The sequence below is a fragment of the Thunnus albacares genome, chromosome 9 (assembly GCF_914725855.1).
Source record: "Thunnus albacares chromosome 9, fThuAlb1.1, whole genome shotgun sequence".
In the NCBI taxonomy this organism is placed as follows: Eukaryota; Metazoa; Chordata; class Actinopteri; order Scombriformes; family Scombridae; genus Thunnus; species Thunnus albacares.
Window position 1 is genome coordinate 10758944 of NC_058114.1, and position 18689 is coordinate 10777632.

Sequence of the window (18689 nt, forward strand, 5' to 3'; positions counted from 1 at the left end):
GAGTTATTATGCATTTGGCTGATGGCAAGACATCAAATTACTCATTTGGGTATGCGACAGGGTCAGTTCAGCAATCGTTGCACAAAAGGCTACGAGACGAAACATATAACATTAACAATTCCACGACAATTGAACAGGCCTGGTGCAACACTGGCCTCCGTCCTTTTTTTGTGCCTTCTCAAACACAACAAATACCTATTTATTCGGAAATCAATGAAAAATTACATTTGGAAGCCTCTGCTTAGCTCATTACAAAAACAGACATGAGTCAGCCTTATGGTCGTTACCAGGGAAACCATATGACAGCAGAGTCCCTCTGAGTGAGAGTTGGAGCGTATTTGCTATGCGGGTAAATTGAGCAGAGTTGACCGCAGACATGCTGACTATTTGACATCACTGATCCTTCTCCATAGCATTTCCAAGTGATCACAGCAAAGTTTTTGTCATGGTAATGTTCTATAAACCACTGTGTTTGCGTCTGTTAGGTTAGTACAGTTGCATGTTTGTGATTATTGTATGATATGGTTAAACATATTATTCATGTAAGCTAATGTTGCCAATGTTGTTGTAGGTAAGGTTGTGCGGCAGAAAGGAGAAAGAGAAAAACTGGAATATAACAAACCAATGTCTTTCAGTGTTTATTAGATATTCATTATCAACAGAATCATAAGCCTGTTATGACAAAGCTCATAATAGTGATGGGTTAATGTTAAGTTGTAGTCCAAGTGCTGGCACTAGACGCATCAACAACAGACTGGTTATTCCACAGGACTCTCTGCAGCAATATCATGATGCTTTCATTACAACTAAATTGAAAGAGATGTTATTTTATGCTGCAATGCTTTTGACAAGCTGAGTCAGTGGACATGACCCTCCGTGCTTGTATGCATGACATGAGTTGAAACACAAAGACAGGTAATTTAGAGCTTAATTTGTTTTTAATTGTATCCTGGCACAATCATACTGATATAATGTAATTTATAGTGTAATGTAACGTAATGTATAGTGTAATTTGACAACCCCAATTCAGCTACAATGACACAAAAGCAAACAATTATCAAGTTATGGTTTAACATAAAGTCAGGTAATAGACCATTAAAGGAATGAAGTGGAGTCCACCATATGGCCTAATGTCCTCTCTGACCTCTGCTCTGCAGCATTCCAGTTAAGGGTTTATCCAAGTTTCAGCCCAGCAAGCTCTAAGTACTCGGCCTCCCTGTGACAGTCTGATTCCTACTCCTAGTAACTAGGATTAACAAGACTACACATCTGAAGCCCTGCTAGTGGCCATGAGAGATCGTTCATTACACCCTACAAAATTGTAGGACAGAGTCAACAACATATTAACTATATATACTGAAGACATACTGACAACAATTAATTTTGCTATTCTTAGAGCCTTATCCGTACTGTGACCACAATGTTAACTTTCTCCTGATTGTGGTGCTGCGGGAAATGCCATGGGGTCATTAAAATTAAACGGGTTTTCCCATTGGGAACATAAATGTGCTCAGTTGTAACAGTCTACCGATATGATTATGAGATGTTTTGTGTACAAAGTTTACATTTTAGTCCAAGGGTGGAAACAGAGGAAGTGCCCAATATGTGAAATGTTTAGGCGCTAGGGAGCATGAGAAAATGTCATGGCCATCTGCCTAATAGATGCTGTGTGCAAGGGGAATGTTTTGGCTTGTTGGTAGTGCTAGAGGAAAAGTCAGAGGGTCATTATATGCATTAGGATTCATCCTTTGGTGATAAGGAATATCCATAGTAAACTGCACAGTAATCTGTCCATTGGTTTTCAAGAGATACACTGTCCTTATGCTGTTAGAAATGTAAGTGTTTTATTAAACTTCACTATTGTGTCACTTAATATATCTGCCACCTCTTTTAGCTCCTACCCTCACAGTCCAATGGGATTATGAATCCCACGCTATACTGGCAATGATTATCTTCAGGAGAGCTGAGTAAACTTCCCGTGAAACAACCACCACACAAGTTCAGGCTCTAGTGATTACAAGAAAGCACACAAGAACTTAATAGTAGAATTTAATAGTAAAATACAGTTACTATTAAATCTGCCTAGCAATTAAATATACACACTACGCACCACAAGCAGAGATCCCAAGATATTAATTCAGAAAATTATCATGATATGTGGTAAGTATGATACATGATAAGTACTTTTAGATTGATATAAAATATACTTGGAGAGGGTCTTTTAAGGAAAAAATAATTCATAGAGGTTTTTTTTCTGAAAGTATGATGGATTTTTGGTTTTGCCAGAAGTAATTTTCATTATGCTCATTTGGAGGTCACAGTTTACCAACTGTTTTATTTAGCACAACATCCCTGTCTCTATCCACTATATTGTGTCTAGAGGGAAGGGGGTTGTCATTCCTGAGACTAGCACAAACTATCAAATTCATGCTTCTGTCCTTTTTGAACTAAAATTAAGTAATCACTCCATGTCTTCTACCCCATGTGTTACCCAGGGACAACCATGCTGGCCATTGCATGGGACTTTAAAAAGCAGAGCTAACAAGGATTAGCTTCCAATTTTAACACCTGACTGTAATCCTGCCCTCACACAGTCCATGCTAAGCCTGTGCTAGCCATGTAAATGGAAGGGAAGTTGTTTGTGGACTGTTTTTTTCCCTTGCAACTGTTACCTAATAACCTGGCACCTGGCTCGTGACAAATGTAGTCAATGACAGGACAGCACACTTGTAGGAGAAGAGGTGGGGGTTGGTGGGGCAGGCAATCACAGGCTTGAAATAAAGCTGGAGAATTTTATATTAAAAAGACTCAGTGTGTAATCCAACTGCTTCTGCCAGTGTAGTATTCTTGTGTTTCAGATTTTGTATCAGGAGACAATACTGTACATAAAACTGAATCAAGGATTTGTATACATCTGTGCAATGCAACATGGAAGGGGGACCACATACTATCCCATCTTACTGATCAATGCTGTGCAAGAGCTAGGCTTTACCTTCAATATACTTATTGGTTAATAAACAATAATTAACCATATACTAAAGGGAAAAAACAGAATGAGTGGTGAGAAAGGTGGGTGTGTGCTGCAAACACAGCTCCATCCAAACTCCGACAAGGACAAAACGGATGTGGCCTTCTGTACCACATGATATTTTTATTAGCCACCTAAACTAATTAAAATATGATTCACTCAATTTAAATTTATATCTACTCCCAACTAAACACAGCAGACCAGTAAACATAGATCTATATTAACCATGCGTTACCCGTTAACAGACAGAATGGACATGAAAAAATGAGAAACTCGTTTTGGACAGTTGTGAAGTTCAACAGATCACCAATAACGTGGTTACATGTTTTTAAACAGTTTTCAGTGGATTATATGAGGTAAGAACTAGGGATGTGCAGAGAGCCCTGTATTTGTATTTGTACCTGTATTTGTTGATATAGCAAAATTATTTGTATTTGAATAAAAGTGGAGATAGACGTGAAAATCCAGTTTTTGTTTTTATTACACTTTTAATTTTAGGATGCTAAAGTGTTGAAATAAGTATTCATCAATAAACTATCTTAAGAAGGAGGTCCCCACACCAAGTCTCGAACTCAAGTCTCCCAGATCATAGATGACTGTGCTGACAACTGAGCTAAAACTCCGCTCCATGCCACTCCATAGACAGACCTGTAGCTATTTATACACCCATAACAACAACAGCATAGCATGTAAGTTGTAGGGAAGAACTTCAAAGGCAATTATTGCTTTGCACTTTTCATTTATTGCCTATTTTTTTTTACAACCTAACAGAAAGAGGGGGAACAATATGCTATAGAGAGTCCCTTGAAAGTACTTTGTGCATGTCTGTACCTCAGTTTTGTCTCTGGGGAACACCCCCAACTCCGGAAGTGATGTCCAAATGAGGAAATATGCGTCATGCAACAGGTAGATGTGACTCCCCTTGTTGAGACCCGCTAATACACATAACACAGTGGAGCAGAGGAGAGAGACTGCGATAGCGATGTAACTGACCCGCATGCTCTTATTTGATGTTTTTTTTTTTCCTTCCCGAAAACAAATCATTTTTAAAATATTTGTACGAAATAAATATTTGTAAAAATCCACTATTTTTTCTTTTCTGAATACTGTATTCAGATTCAGCTCCACCCCTAGTAAGAACTCCCTATTTGGATGTATAGTGTGGCAGTGATCCATTTAGTTTTTTACTTTATTTGGGGACTGCCCATTGGTCCAAATGCCCATTATACCGAAAACCCAATAGTTCAAACTATTGGGGTTTCAGAATAGTGGGCCATCAGACCAATGGCATGGCACCCTTTATTTTTATGTGTCTTACTGTCCAGTTCACTGCTTTACTATTCTACCCTGTCTGCAAACCAAATTTCCCTTGTAGCACGGTGATGTTTGATTTACTGATTTAATCTGTTTTCATGAAATTTCACAACTTAACTGCCACTTCTGCAAGATGTAGAAATGTTGGCTAAGCAAACATAACAACATCCTCCATGGCATCTTAGCAGAAATGTGCAACACACTTCAAGCCAGTAGGCTAAGCATTCCAAATGAGAAAAAAATGTGGTTTGGGACTGTGAATTAAATATGACTGAGAACTGATGAAAATCACTAAGTCCAAACTAATGAAAACTACAAACTATCAGAAAAGCTGTCACTAAAATTTACTGTCCAAAATCAATATGCAGGTACCACCCTTTATTCCTGAATTAAATGACCTGGCCACTGGCACGATAAAACAACATGTTTTATTCTGTTGTGTGAAGGCAAAGAGAGCCAACAGCACATGAACAGGGAGCAATCACATCATTCCTGCCTAAACACCGATAGAAAGACACCACCACAGATACACGAAAGCAACCAGACAACCAGTTAATGAGATTCTTCCTAGGCAGCAGACACACTGGGATGGAGTCACTAAATGCATCGGAATAAACAGGCTTCAAGAACGCTATCATCTTTCTTTTTGGAACTTAGACAAAAAACAATCATCTTAAGGAAATATACTTGTGTGCAGATGGCTAATGTTGATTTTTTTATTATATGTACACTGCCTCAAAATGTTGCCTAGGCATCATGGACTGAAAGCTTACATAACTCAAGGTTGATTCAGTGAAAAGCAACATTTCTAGGTTGTTCCGGTCAAATACATAGCCATGACATGTTAAATATAGGATGCCTAAACAACATGAAGATAAGAAATAAAAGATATCATATGAAACGTATGGAGAGTTTCGTGTACCAGCTGCAGAGCTGTAGGGATTCATGCCTACATCACTGGCCTTCCCCCTGATGATGCTATCAATTAAAGGGACATGAAACTAAAACAGTCGTCAACTCTCTTTTTCCTCACTATGCTAAACCTAACAGTGATGGATCAGTCCAACTATGGGTGGGCACAAATGCATGCATGCACCCACCCATACAGATATGCAATCCACACGCAAATACTGGGTAAAATGGCAATGTGAGGAGATACACAGTAGAGTCATACAGCACTATGTGTATATGTGTGTGTGTGTGTGTGTGTGTGTGTGTGTATGTGCATGTGTTTCAGAGTACACCATACAAAGAGAATTTATACAAGTGAGCCAGCTGGGCACATAAGCCCTCCTGCACAATAAATCCAAATAATCCTTTACGATGGGAAGTGGGAAAGGGGGGGTGGACAACATATACACACAGACACAAACTCACAAAAGGTACACACGGTTCAATTAGCCTCGCCATTGTGCATCTGTGGTAGACATTCAGTGTCTGTGCCCTTTTCCCAAGAATAACATGCAAGTCACCGGAATGTATGCACTCAAAATAGCAGGGCGGCTTATGACATTTGAACCTCACAAACACACACACACACGCTTGCCAGCAGATGAAGCGGTGTAGGACAAGGACATAAAGGGGGGATTACCCTGAATTACAACAGAAAGGGGGACAGTATATTAATCAAAAATGTCATCGTACCTTCCATCATGGTTGCAGATTTGCATTCCTCTATCTCCAAGGAGCCTGAAATGAAAGCAGGAGGTGTGGGGGGAGAAGAGAAGAAGCCCCCGGTTATCAGAAAGATACAGTAAAATTGATGGGCAGCAGAGCAGCCGTATGCGTGTGGCTAACGCCCTGGCTAACTGTGAGCCTCCGACACCCCCAGACGTCGCCTGTCAACTAGCCAAAGAGGGAGAGAGATACAGAGAGAGATAGAAAGAGAGAGAGAGAGAGAGAGAAGAGAGAGGAGGGGTAGGGGCCTGGCCGGGCTAGCTGCCGATCAGAGCTGGGGCTTAAGCCATGGATGCTGCTACTGCTGCTCCTGCTGCTGCTGCTGCTGCTACTGCTACTGCGGCTCTAACCTACACATTCAGCCGAGGATGCTGAGAGGTGGGGGAAAAGCTAACTGGAGGAAAAAAAATAAATAAATGAAGCAGGGTAGAGAGAGGGAGAGAGGCAGAGAGACTGAGAGGGTGGGAGGGAGTTTGTGTGTGTGTATGTGTGTGTCAGGGAGGGGGGTGGTAGTGTTGAGGAGGGGCGGAGGCAGTTTGCTGAGGTCATAGATGGGCTCAGCCAATCCCTGCGGCTCTTTGTGGAGTCACATGGCTTACAGCTTGAATCTCCTGACACCATAGCCCAAGAGAACACTACATTAGTAACCTCTCTTGCTTAACAAATAACTGTACGGATACACTAAATACACACACACATTTACACATCCAAATAGAGGCACAGACAAAGCCAACAGACATGTACAGAGTAAATACAGAGGATACACAAATGCACAAAATACACACACACACAAACACACACACACACACACAAACATGCACCCCTCCCCTTCACCCTACCTTATGTCAGTGCAGTGTGCCGAGCCTGCCCAGTGGTGAATGACAATTATTTGCTCACGGAGAGAATAACGTGCAGGTGTGAGCCAAGTGACAACCCATGTTTAGCACACACGCAGGCTCTATTATAAACACACCACTGCACAAAATATTTGCCCTGCACCTTCTCTCACAGTGACTATTCCTGTAGTAGCTGCTCGTGTGTGCCTGCCTCTGTGTCCCGCCCTCCTTAGAATATCGGTGTGGTTTCACTCTGCCCTTTCTTTCTCTCCTCCTCTCACCGTTCCCTCCCACCTTCCCTTCACTCTGCCAGTCTGTTTCACTCCGCTGTCTCTCTGTGCCTCTGTGCTTTCCCACTGCACCGGGACGAGGATCGATCAGCGTGACGTCATGGCAACGCAGGCTACAAATGCAACCAACAAGCAGGAAGGGCTGATGACAGACTGGCCCCTGGAGAGGGGTGTGTGCTTGTGTGTGTGTGTGTGTGTGTGTGTTTGCTGATTAATTTTCTATTAGAGGGTGGAGAGAAAGAGAAAGAGGGGGGGGGTGAATGTTTATGTGGACAAACCAAAGAGCAGAGGAGACTTACAATTAGGCAAACCTGGAAAACAACAACAAGAAAAGAAACAGTAAAGTGACATTTGGCCATGAACCAGGAATGAATACAGCAACAATCTGTATCAACAATCTTGAAATCTATTACTATCATCATCATTAGCTGTATTAGTGGCAGTGTTCTGTATTGTGTATCTGTAATATTATACAGTTACCAGTATGTATTTTTCATATAGAAAGCAACATGACATACAAACATACATACACCTACATATGACAACAAAGACTTGTTGCTACAAATATTTGAGTTCAGCAGTAATATGCATTTATTCCAAAACACTGAAGTCCCTTTTTGGTATAGCCTAAATCATAAGAATACATTTCCTTATATTTAAACCTAATTTATTTATTCTGTTTTGAATATGCACGATCCGACACAGACAATGCAGCCAGAAAGAAAAAATAAACATATAAAAATTTAAAAAGCAAAAGCAATAAAATGTGTAAAAATGAAATGAATAAAAGGGATCCACAAACAGAATGACGACACTCAGTTTGTCCATAAACAAATGCGTTGAATATCAAACACAGATACAGTTCTTGTGTCAAGGAATCCTACATAGGCTTTCAGGAGGTTCATGGAGGAACCCCACATCTACTCAATGTCCTTGGGTTTTCCCTGCATTGGAAATCCAACATTTGCCACAGAAAAACACTTGATACTAAAGTGCTTTTAACCACAGGCTGTGAGTTGTTTTTTCTGTAGTCTTTCCTAAAATTACTCAGTGAGTCTGATTAAAATTGAGAGAAATCTGTGGGAAAACTTTATGAGCAAAGTGCATTTCTCTCTATTTATTTCCAGATTGTGTATGACTTACTAGGAAATCCATGTAATCATTTATAGCTGTGGCAGTTCACAAAAAAGAAATAGTAAGCCATATCTAATTGGAAAATATGTGTAAACAAAATGTTCGGTCTTAGGGGCTGACAGAGATAGAGGTGTATGGGTATTGTTCACATATACTATACATTTGTATAGACACATATGCATATATGGATGTATACTATCTACACCATGTGTTTGTGTATTTTCATTTTCTCCAGAGCAACAGGGTATCTCTCTCCCCCTCTTCTTTCTTCTGTCATGCTTTAACCAGAGCCAGCCATGTGCCTCTACGTGCCTGATGCATCCTCCTAAGTAATGCTTAAGCCCCCCCACCCCCCCACCAAATGTCTTTCTCTTGATCATCTATCACTACTTCTTCCCTTTTCATTTGCTGATTTCTTCCCCCTTTTCCCTGTTTTCACCATTATTTTGTCAAGATGCCTCCATGTGGCCCACTCTGTCACTTGCCTCCTCCCTCCTTTCATCACACTGTCTCTCCCTGCCCAGCTCCTCTGTCTCAACACCCAGCAGATGCTCCCAAGGAGGGGGTCCCCACCCCCCAACCCTGCCCCCAGCTTTAACTCCCTTCCCCCTCATATTTCATTCTCTTACTCACTCCAAAGCTGTATCTACTGACTTCCTTGGCCTCTCCCCTTTTTGATTTAGTTCTGCACCCTCCCTTCCTTTTGGCTTTTTATCTACCTCATCATTTATGCTCTCTCCTCATATCTATTTCCCATCACTTTCTCTCTCTCCCTCTCCCATTTTCTTCTAAATCATTCCTCTTGTCTCATACCTGCTCACTTCCCTTGGCTGCTAGATAACCAGCAACTTCTCCTGTACTGCCATCTAGTGTTCACTTAGACTAAGGCAGGATATTTTCGATTGCACTGGTGTTATGGCTTCACTGCTGAGGAGTTGTGGATGTTTGCTCATACAGTGCACTGTACTACCATCTGCACACTGTACTGGGCATGTCTGTGATAACAAAGCTGATATCTGGAGGTATGTACAGTGATTATGCAGCTGACTCATGCTACCAGGACAGCTAGTGGAGGAGTGTAGAATAAGGGAAGAGGAAGGGAGGGGGATTTGCTATATAAAGCCTAATGCCCTATAAGCTATGTTTTGGAGCTGCAGCAGAGGAGCAGCATGAATAAAGATACACACTTCTGCCTATTACTATGGAGAAGAACAGACAATCACACCTACCAACAGCTCAACATATCAGGGAGAGGGGCCATTCATGACAAATTTGATGAGTGGTTTTGCCAACACTTTTTAACTTCCCACTCATATGCACACCAATATTGTCCAAATTGCCAAAATCCAATCGCACCTAAAAATATTGCACAATAACTGTCAAAATTATCACCTTAAAAGGCAAAACATATTCAAGTTTGGCATAAAGTTGGACTTATTCCCATATGAATGTCATCATGAGACTAATTTGATGTGATGTTTTTAAATAAATAATTTTATCCAATTTGCTAAATTTTTAATTGTAAAGAAGAAAAATCTGAATTATGTAAAACCTTTTCTAGTTTTGTTGACTGAAGTAAAATGTTTTAAACTTTTCACAGTAAGCCCTTTAAGTAAGTCTTCCAGAGTTGAGATGCAGAGGACAAGCTGTTTTATTTGCTGTAAGAATGGAAACTTCTAACTGGGCCTAAAACGAATAAGGGTTTATAAAATTGGCTGTTGTGAGGGATGTTTTTAGAGAATACTGGGGTGAAATGGATGAAATGAAATATGGTGAGAAAGAAAATAAATTAACAGAAGCCCTTTGACATTTGTAGAGTATGTGCTGAAAGTCTTGAAAGGGGTAGAGAAAAGTAAAATGTCCAAAATAATTGAAATCTGTCTGCTGAGAACATATTTAGACCTAAATGTTCTTGCAGTATTTAAAGAGGTTATATTGAGGGTTCTGGGTATAATGAAAGAGTGTAAATCCAGACAAAAAAGGCAGTGAAGTCATAGCCATAGGTGAAACATCTCGGATGCAGACTGCCCATGCTATTCTCCTCTGTATACTATTAGTTATGTCTAGGTTAGGTGTTTGCTAACATTATTGATTTAATTGCTCACAAACAGATAATCATTATTAGTCAGTCAGTCCATTAAAAATGCAAAACAGCTTTAGTATGCCTCAGTATGTCACTTTGCTTTTGACTTTTTGTTATTTTTTTGCTGCTATAGATAGCTTTAAAACAGTGCAGCCACATTAAAAAATGTTGTTGTTGTTAATGCTGTCCTTGTGTACTTTAGTATGTCATGTGATGGACATGCCATGTGACACTATTAGCCTCTGAACTAGAAACAGAAGCTTAAAAATACAAACTGAGGGCAACGTCTTTGTCTTTTGTCACTTTGTGAAAATTGACATCAATATAACCTTACAATGTTACAGGTAGAGTCAGTCATTCTGGAGAAAGAGTGTTGATATTTGAACTAAACACCCAAACAAATACACCCCTCCCTTTGTACTCCCTCAGAAGCTCCACCCCCCAAATTCATGGATGCGCATTACCAAGGCACTGACCAAAAAAGAAATATGGCAGAGTCCAGAGTGATGCGTCAGCTGTAGAGTCACTTCTGTTCCTCTCACACATTATCACGAGCAGAAAAAAAAAAATTGTTTCATGTGAGCACATCAGTCCATCCACACTTTCTGCAGCCTCCCCACTTCTCACTCGACCTGCGTTCAGCGTCTCTGTCCACAGAAGCGGCTGTCTGTTAGCTGCAGCTCCTGGGGAGCTGAGAGGACAGCAGCCGGACAAACTGCCTTCACCAGGCTGACTAATAGCAGAAATTTACTGAATGAGAATATTTTGCATATCAGCTCCAGGGGAAGAAATAGACAGTGTTTGTATTTACTGATTCATTGATAGGGTTAATACAGTAAATTCAACACATATACATCGAGATATTTATGTGATTTAAACAGCTGCCTGCTCAGATTTCGCTTCACTAAACACGACAGAAACAGACTCAGAGAGTAAAAAAATATGGTGGGTCTCCATGAGACTATTCAGATTCAGTGTGGACTGACATACTTAATAAAATGGAAGCCTATTTGTTCCGTGAGAAAACACTTTCTATGTGAACCATTCAACAGGTGCTGGAGACTGTCATGTCACACAGATAGCTGCTCTGATGATTCCACCTCTCCTGTGACCAAGCATGAACACCTCCTGCTGATCGGCTGGAATAGATTTGTGTGGCTCGGTCTGAGCCACTTTGTTTCCCCATTTACAGAGCATTGTGCATGAAACTGGCATTGTGCATGAACACTGTTTTTTTTGATGAGTATGAATATGAATGAATATTCAATGAATATGACAAAAAGTGTATTGAACAATCTTTCTCCAGAATCACTGACTCTACCTTTAACTCAACATGGTGACCTGGGCTGTGATCCAGTTGACTGCATTACATAGCAGGCCAGTGGATCTGACATGCTCTCTCATAGGCACAACATGATTGATAACATGAAAATGATTGTCTTTGATCACTTAGCTTTGATATCAAAGCTCTAAGAGATTTGGAGTCAATTGAAACACACAAAAAGCAGACAGTAGAGGAGAGCAAGAGAAAGTAGCAGAGCATGCAGCTTTAGGAAAATGAATTGTGTGTGGTAATAAATGCATATTCTTCTCAATGACAGTACCAGACTCTTTTCTGTTGCATATACACACAAAAATACATAAGCATGCAAACACACATATTATGGCAACAAAATAAAAGGTCAGTAAAAAGTGAAGGTGAATGACCACAAGCACACACACTTACTACTACAGTAAAAAATTCATACACTCACAACCCATTTCACCATAGAGATCAGATAATCTAGAGTAAACCCTCTGAGGATATAAACACAAGAAAAAAGAAAAGTGACTTATATCTCTTGTTTTCAGGTATGTTAACAATCTACGTTCTCACTGCTGAGGAGGTACTGTACTGTCGCACAAGAGACGGGTTGTACTTACTGTACCTGCAACGATGCGAAACCAGCCGGTACACAGCTCCTCAGCCATTTAGAAATCTCTCCATGGACCTCTTACCCCAGCCAGAGGGATGAGAAGGGAAGAGAATGAACAGAGGACAATGACGGTCTGCTGGAAAAAAGAAGGACACGAGGATGAGGACTAATCAAGGACTCTGCCTGCCTGAGCTACTGAGAGGACACACACAATGGTGCGGATACCAGCACATAAATTAACAACTGCAACTGCACTGGCAAAGGCATACACACTGCCATACACCAACATAAACCTGTGGAGAATACTAATGTGGCACAGTAGGCAATGAGTCCAGATTAGTCGGGCACTGAAAGGCGACATTTTTATAGTGTATGCAGAGACACACATTGTGAATAGTTTTCCCTAATCATGTACAAATTCTGGAGTACTAACAGAAGACAAATATTTTAGACTGTATATATGCAATTAGCAGATTTCACATTTTGTTATTCTCCATGTCTACCACTTTGTTATGGTAATTCAAAAATCCAAAACTTTTCAACAGTCTGAATGTGCCTTTGAATAAGCAAAGCTATATATGATGTGTGTATTACTTTACTGACTTCATGTACTTTTAACTTCAGGTTCTTGATGCTATCAACTCTCCCTGCATGTGAAAGAGCCATCTTTGCAAGTTTCAGTAAAATACAATTCAAGTTAACCTACAGTACTGAAGGTATGAAATCATAGTGAAATATTCATGAAGAAACAATATTCACAAGTCAATCTTTTTTGTTTTGGTTTGGTTCCGCTGAAGACACAGCAATGTCAAAATATTCATGTTTGCACTATTAAAGGCTGCAAAGTAAATCAATATGTTCCTGTCTTTTCTCACCTCTGACATTTTCTATTCTGGACTTAAGCACCTGATTCTGCTGCACATCACCAGCAGAAAACTTCTTAAATATTTGTATATTAGAATATGTTGGTACGTGGTGTCAAACTAGGACTAACTGTTTGATTAAATCTTATTTTCTGAATAAGAAAATAAGATTAGATTAATATTTTAATCACATGAAAATCTAGAAATTAGATTAATAAACCAAGAACTAAAAATGACATTTGGCAAATGCAGTTACTGTTGATTCATATCCCAATGAGAGTCCAAAAATGACACATGCTGTTGGCGCCATCTGCTGTTCACTTTAACACAGTACTCTATTCACTCACAAATACCTACCCTCTGATATACCTCTACATCTGCTCTTAACTTCTTCTTTTACAGAACAGAACAAGGACAGTAAAACATGCAGTTTGGCAATGACATCTATCAAGAAGACACACACATTCACACAGTAAAAAAAAAAGAAATCCAGGTAAAAATTGTGATCTTTTCATGACAGGTGCACTATCTGCACAATCATATTAAGACTGGTTCACGGCAATACTAACCCCAGTATTAGCGATGACAGTCCCTGGTGATACAAATAAGATATAATAACTTAGCGTTAAATAGATAAGCTTGATACCTGCAATGACAATGACATTTCACTTTACTGTCACATTTGAGCAAAGTGCTACACAGTTCTGAGTCCTTATCTCAGTAAAACACTCTCTCCTGAGAGTGGCGCCATCTCCTTTGCATTTAGACAGACAGCAGTTATTATTCAGAAATAGACTATGGGAAAGGATGCTCTTATTTGTGGCACATTTTATATACCTCCCAGATGGCAGAAACCTTTGTAAAGTAAGCTTGTTTATTTCAAAAGCAGCAAATGCAACAGGAGAGGAAACTCTACATTTCCATTCTAAACTCATCTATCTCTCTCATTCTCCTCTCTTCCATCCTTTACCTTGCATTTGTCTCTAACCACCCCCCACCCACCTTTACATCCACCTACCCACATACACCCTCCACCAGCCTCCCTCTGACCTATTTTCTCTCCACCTTTGCTCATGCCTTTCACCTGTGGAGGGCAGTATTGCCCTCATCTGGCTATTTTTCGGTGATGTCTCTTGGCATCTGTTTGCAGGTCTACAACAGTTTTTACCATCAGCAAAAATCAAAAGACAAATTTAAATGGGTCATCACTCTGCTAATGTATGAATACGGTTAAGAAGGGAAAGCTGCATTTAGCAGCAAACTGCAGTTATTATCTGGCAAGTAAAAAACCACTGGGAGTGGAGGGTGAGGTATGGTGATGCCAGTTGAGGTCCCTGAATTGCTTATCATTTATCAAATGTGTTCTAGTTCCATCTTCAATTTCCCCAAAATAGCAACCTTGCACAAACTGTGCTCCTCGCTTTGCACTAGCAACAGCTAGTGCTGAACTATTGTGATGATTAACTGATTAGACAATCAACAACAACAAAAAAAAGGAAATTACAATACCCGATTAATTATTTGTCAAATGAAAAGACCAAACATTTACAGATACAAATTTACAAATGGGAAGATTTGTTGCTTTTCTCTGTTGCATTTCATGGTTAATAGTAACTATATTTGGGTTTTTTGACTGTTGGTCAGACAAAATAAGAAATCTGGAGACATCAATTTAGGCTCTAGGGATGTAAGATGTATTTAAAGATAAACACTAAACAATTTAACAAAAAATACTGAAGGATTAATCAACAGTCAAAAACACATTTGCAGCCGCAGTCGTAACACCGCCCAATCCTTGTTGGTGATTAGCTAATGGCTCATCAGACAGACAGGCAGGCTGGACAAGACAAAGTTAAACAAAAGGGAGAGTGATACTGCATAGTATCACAATATAAAAAGTTCTGCCTGGATGCAGGACTTGCATCACCATTTTAATTTCAAAAAGCCCCATGATTCAGAAATATATAAAAAGAACCTGAAACCAATCCAATGAGGTCTTATCTTTTGCCACATTTATCAAGCTGAGCAGGATGATGACCCTTATTCAGTGCTACAGGAATAGGGAAAACCCATTGGCACATGACTACACACTGATGTGAACCAAGCCAACAAGAAGTGATAAGGCTGGCAGTTCTCCTATCAAATCATCAAGTTAACCGGCAGCAGACACTAACATTACTCAATTAGCAGTGATATGTATGAATTCATTTTCATACTATATTTTGTCACTTTTTACTAAAATAATCTACGGCACATAAACGGCTTCAATTTAACAAGAATGCCTTGCATTTATGATGACTCAACATTATGTTTTAACCTAGTTTCAGAGGTGTGTGTCTAATCAAAATAGATGTAGGCTATTAATGTCATTACTTTGAATTTCATGAGAAAGGTTTTTTATTGATGCCATATTGTTTTAAATGTGAACCGCAGGTACCCTTACATGTGACACACCTCTCACGTATTACCTTGGTGGAGTTCTCTAAACTTAGCTTGAGGTATGTCAACACAGGACAGGTTTTTTTTTTTGTTTTTTTTTCAAATACGATGCCTGTAAGTGAACGTCATCTCTATACTGGGACTTCCCTGGGCTCATGTTGTAACTGTCACGTATCATGTCCCGAGGCCTTGTGCCATTTCCTGCACACTGCTGAAGCAACATCACAGCAATCCTCCACCCCGCTCCATCTTCTCCCACCCCCAAAGTGCCCTGATGAGGGATGATGATTAGGCAGCAGTCATTAAATGTACACAGACAAACACCCACCCACCGATTAGGCAGCATAGAGTGCAGTCAAACCAAAACAACATTCCACTCTGCGGCAGGGGAAGGCATGCAGGGCGATAAGGCGTGGTGATGGCAGGGTGCCATGTCGAGTGCCTACGTGCCATCCAGCCACTCATGATGCTCTCTGTCTGTTAGTGCTGCCAGCCAGACATACTGTTCTCTGTCATTACCCCACTTGCTGCCCTGCCCAGGGGGGGCAGACACACACACATACACACTACATCAAGCAGCAAGGTTTTCTGTGTAATTAGCACCCACTTTCTAATTACTTGATGATGCTGAGGAGTCTGTCAGCTCATAGGTGGATTTGATTTGTTTAGTCTGATGCCACTGGGGGGGGTATTATTTTGATTCTTAGCTTGATTTTCTTAAGGTGAAACATGGGACTAAGCTTGGAATGACACTGTTCTCAGAGACAAATAAACCATGTTTTCTTTCAAATCCTAGATGAGGGGATCAACCATCAACCAGTCAGTGCTCTGTTAATTAGCAAGTTAGCATGTGTTGTGCTTAATATACAGTACCACTCAAAAGTTTGGACTCACCTTCCCATTAACTTGAACGAGAAAGTGTGTCCAAACTTTTCACTGATACTGTAGCTGGCCACTTCGGAAGATTTTCAGTCGGATTACCTACATCTCTTATATTATTGTCTCAACTTGAGACTTGTAACATAAAATAACAGTTTGGAATGACTACATTTCCCACTGCCTCGCTGCATTGTAGCACCAGTTTAATAAACACTGACAGCCAGGATGATTTTCTGACCCCAAACTTCACCCAGAGTTAACCCATTGTAACAAGCCCCCTCTGAAACCCCAGTCCTCCCCTGTAGCCTCAGAACATAGATGGAAAAGATGAGCTCATCCCTCTAATACTGTGCCGGTCTGGTCTGTGGTCTCCCCAATGGTCTCCAGGATGTCAACACTGGTCCGATATGTCCCTCGTACTCACACCAATTACCATTTCCACACAAGGCCCAAGCCTAAATAAACAGAGCCCAAACTTGCTATACAATCAGCTTATATCTATAAACAGTGGAGCAGTTTAAATTAGGCCACTCCCAAGAGTACCGGTCTTTGCTTAGACAGCCAGGCTGAGATGACAGAATGGAGCCAGATGAACTCACTGCAGGGATTTTCAAATGAGTATTTTAAAGACAACAGGAATAGCAAAGGCATGAGTTTTATACTCTGTAACAGCTTCTAGATATCACTTCCATTTCGGAGTTCTGTTTAACAGGAAAATAACCCTCATAAAGAATTATTATTATATTTCCAACTGAAAGGCTCCTCGACCTCAAGTTAAGGTGGGAACAGGAAATCTCACAAAGTTGTGTCTGACAACTCACAAAGAAAAATCCCATTGCCCATAGCTGAATTAGATTTGGAAAAAAGGAAGAACTTGCCTACGCTTGCTCATTGCTCACTCCAGTTTGGCTGGACACCCACGAGAATGTTGCTAATATAGGTTATGTGTGTGCGTGTGTGCGTGTGTGTGCTTGTGCTATGACGTGCTGGTAGGAGCCTGGACAGGCCTCCCAATGACGCATTTAATACTGTACCCATAATTCATGATGCCTCTTAAAATAGGAGTGTAGATTTTTAAGATCTGCTCTATCTGACAGCATTTCAAAGTAGTGAGGACAATGAACCTGCCTCTGACATATTACAGGAGGTCATGAGACAGACTCAAAGTCTTCATGGAAAAAGGTAAATGTGTCATGACATAGTAAGGTTCACAACATTTAATGGTAAGGTTAAAAAAATGTAACATGGGACTATTCTCAAACTTTATAGGCCTCATAGCTCAACTAGGATATATACAACCCACAGATTCACCACACTTCCTGAGTCAGGATGGTAGAGGATCAGTAACACAGCAGAAAACTTCTACTACAGTACAAAGTATGTGCGTATCAGTGTGTTTTTGCATGTGTCTAATGGGTTGAAGTGAATGGGTAATCCTGGCAGTAGTCACCCATTCTTTTAGTGGATTTCAGCTCCATTTTTACTATAATTTCATTACATGGATAAGACAGAGTAGCTCCCTAAAGCTGAGCTCTTATAATTTGTCTCTGTTAGAGAAGACATGCAAGTACTCAAGGGCTCAGCCCCAATAGTAGATGCTGTGGCATTGTAGATACCACTTCTGTCCAATAGTTCTGCCCAATCAGAGCTGCAACTAATGATTATTTTCATTATTCATGATTTTTCTTTTTTTATTTAATTGATTAATAATGTGATCTAAAAAAAAGTCCAATTAACGACCATCAAAAATTCTCAGAGCCCAAGGTGTCCTCTACAAAGTACTTCTTTTGTCGGGACAATAGTCTGAAAACTCAGAGGCTTCCTATGGCATCAATTCTTCCTACTTCTTTCCCTAAAAAATGAAGGAACTGTTGCTGCGCCTATGGCACTCAGCTGATGCCAGAAGCCTTTTTGAATTACTTGTTTACTTTTTAGTTTTCCTTTTCTCCTGTTGAGCGGCTCATATCAGCCAATGTATCTGTGGGCCAGATTCCACTGTGAACTCCCTGCCATTCTGGTCTGCAGTGTGTTGAGGTGCACCAAGAGCTGTCCTGTGGACCCTCTTGGGAGTGTGTATGTAGAGCACTCCCACACACACACACACACACACATACACACACACAAAATATTGAAGCTGACACATCAAAGGCCTTTCCATGATGCCGGAGACCTCTTTACCAGAATACAGCAGAAGATTATATGCAAACATCAAAACACACACACTTCAATA

At 40.3% G+C, this 18689-nt stretch overlaps 1 protein-coding gene across 1 annotated transcript in view; it reads right to left on the reverse strand.

Annotated features, from left to right (window-relative positions):
• Positions 1–18689, reverse strand: part of sgip1a (SH3GL interacting endocytic adaptor 1a) — an 82793-nt gene that overhangs the window by 57560 nt on the left and 6544 nt on the right. Inside the window, exons 2-3 of the mRNA XM_044360825.1 lie at positions 12291–12414; positions 5987–6031 (exon numbers count right to left, since the gene is read on the reverse strand). Coding sequence (XP_044216760.1) covers positions 5987–6031; positions 12291–12333 — 88 coding nt within the window. The 5' untranslated portion in view covers positions 12334–12414. The remainder of the gene's footprint in view (positions 1–5986; positions 6032–12290; positions 12415–18689) is intronic.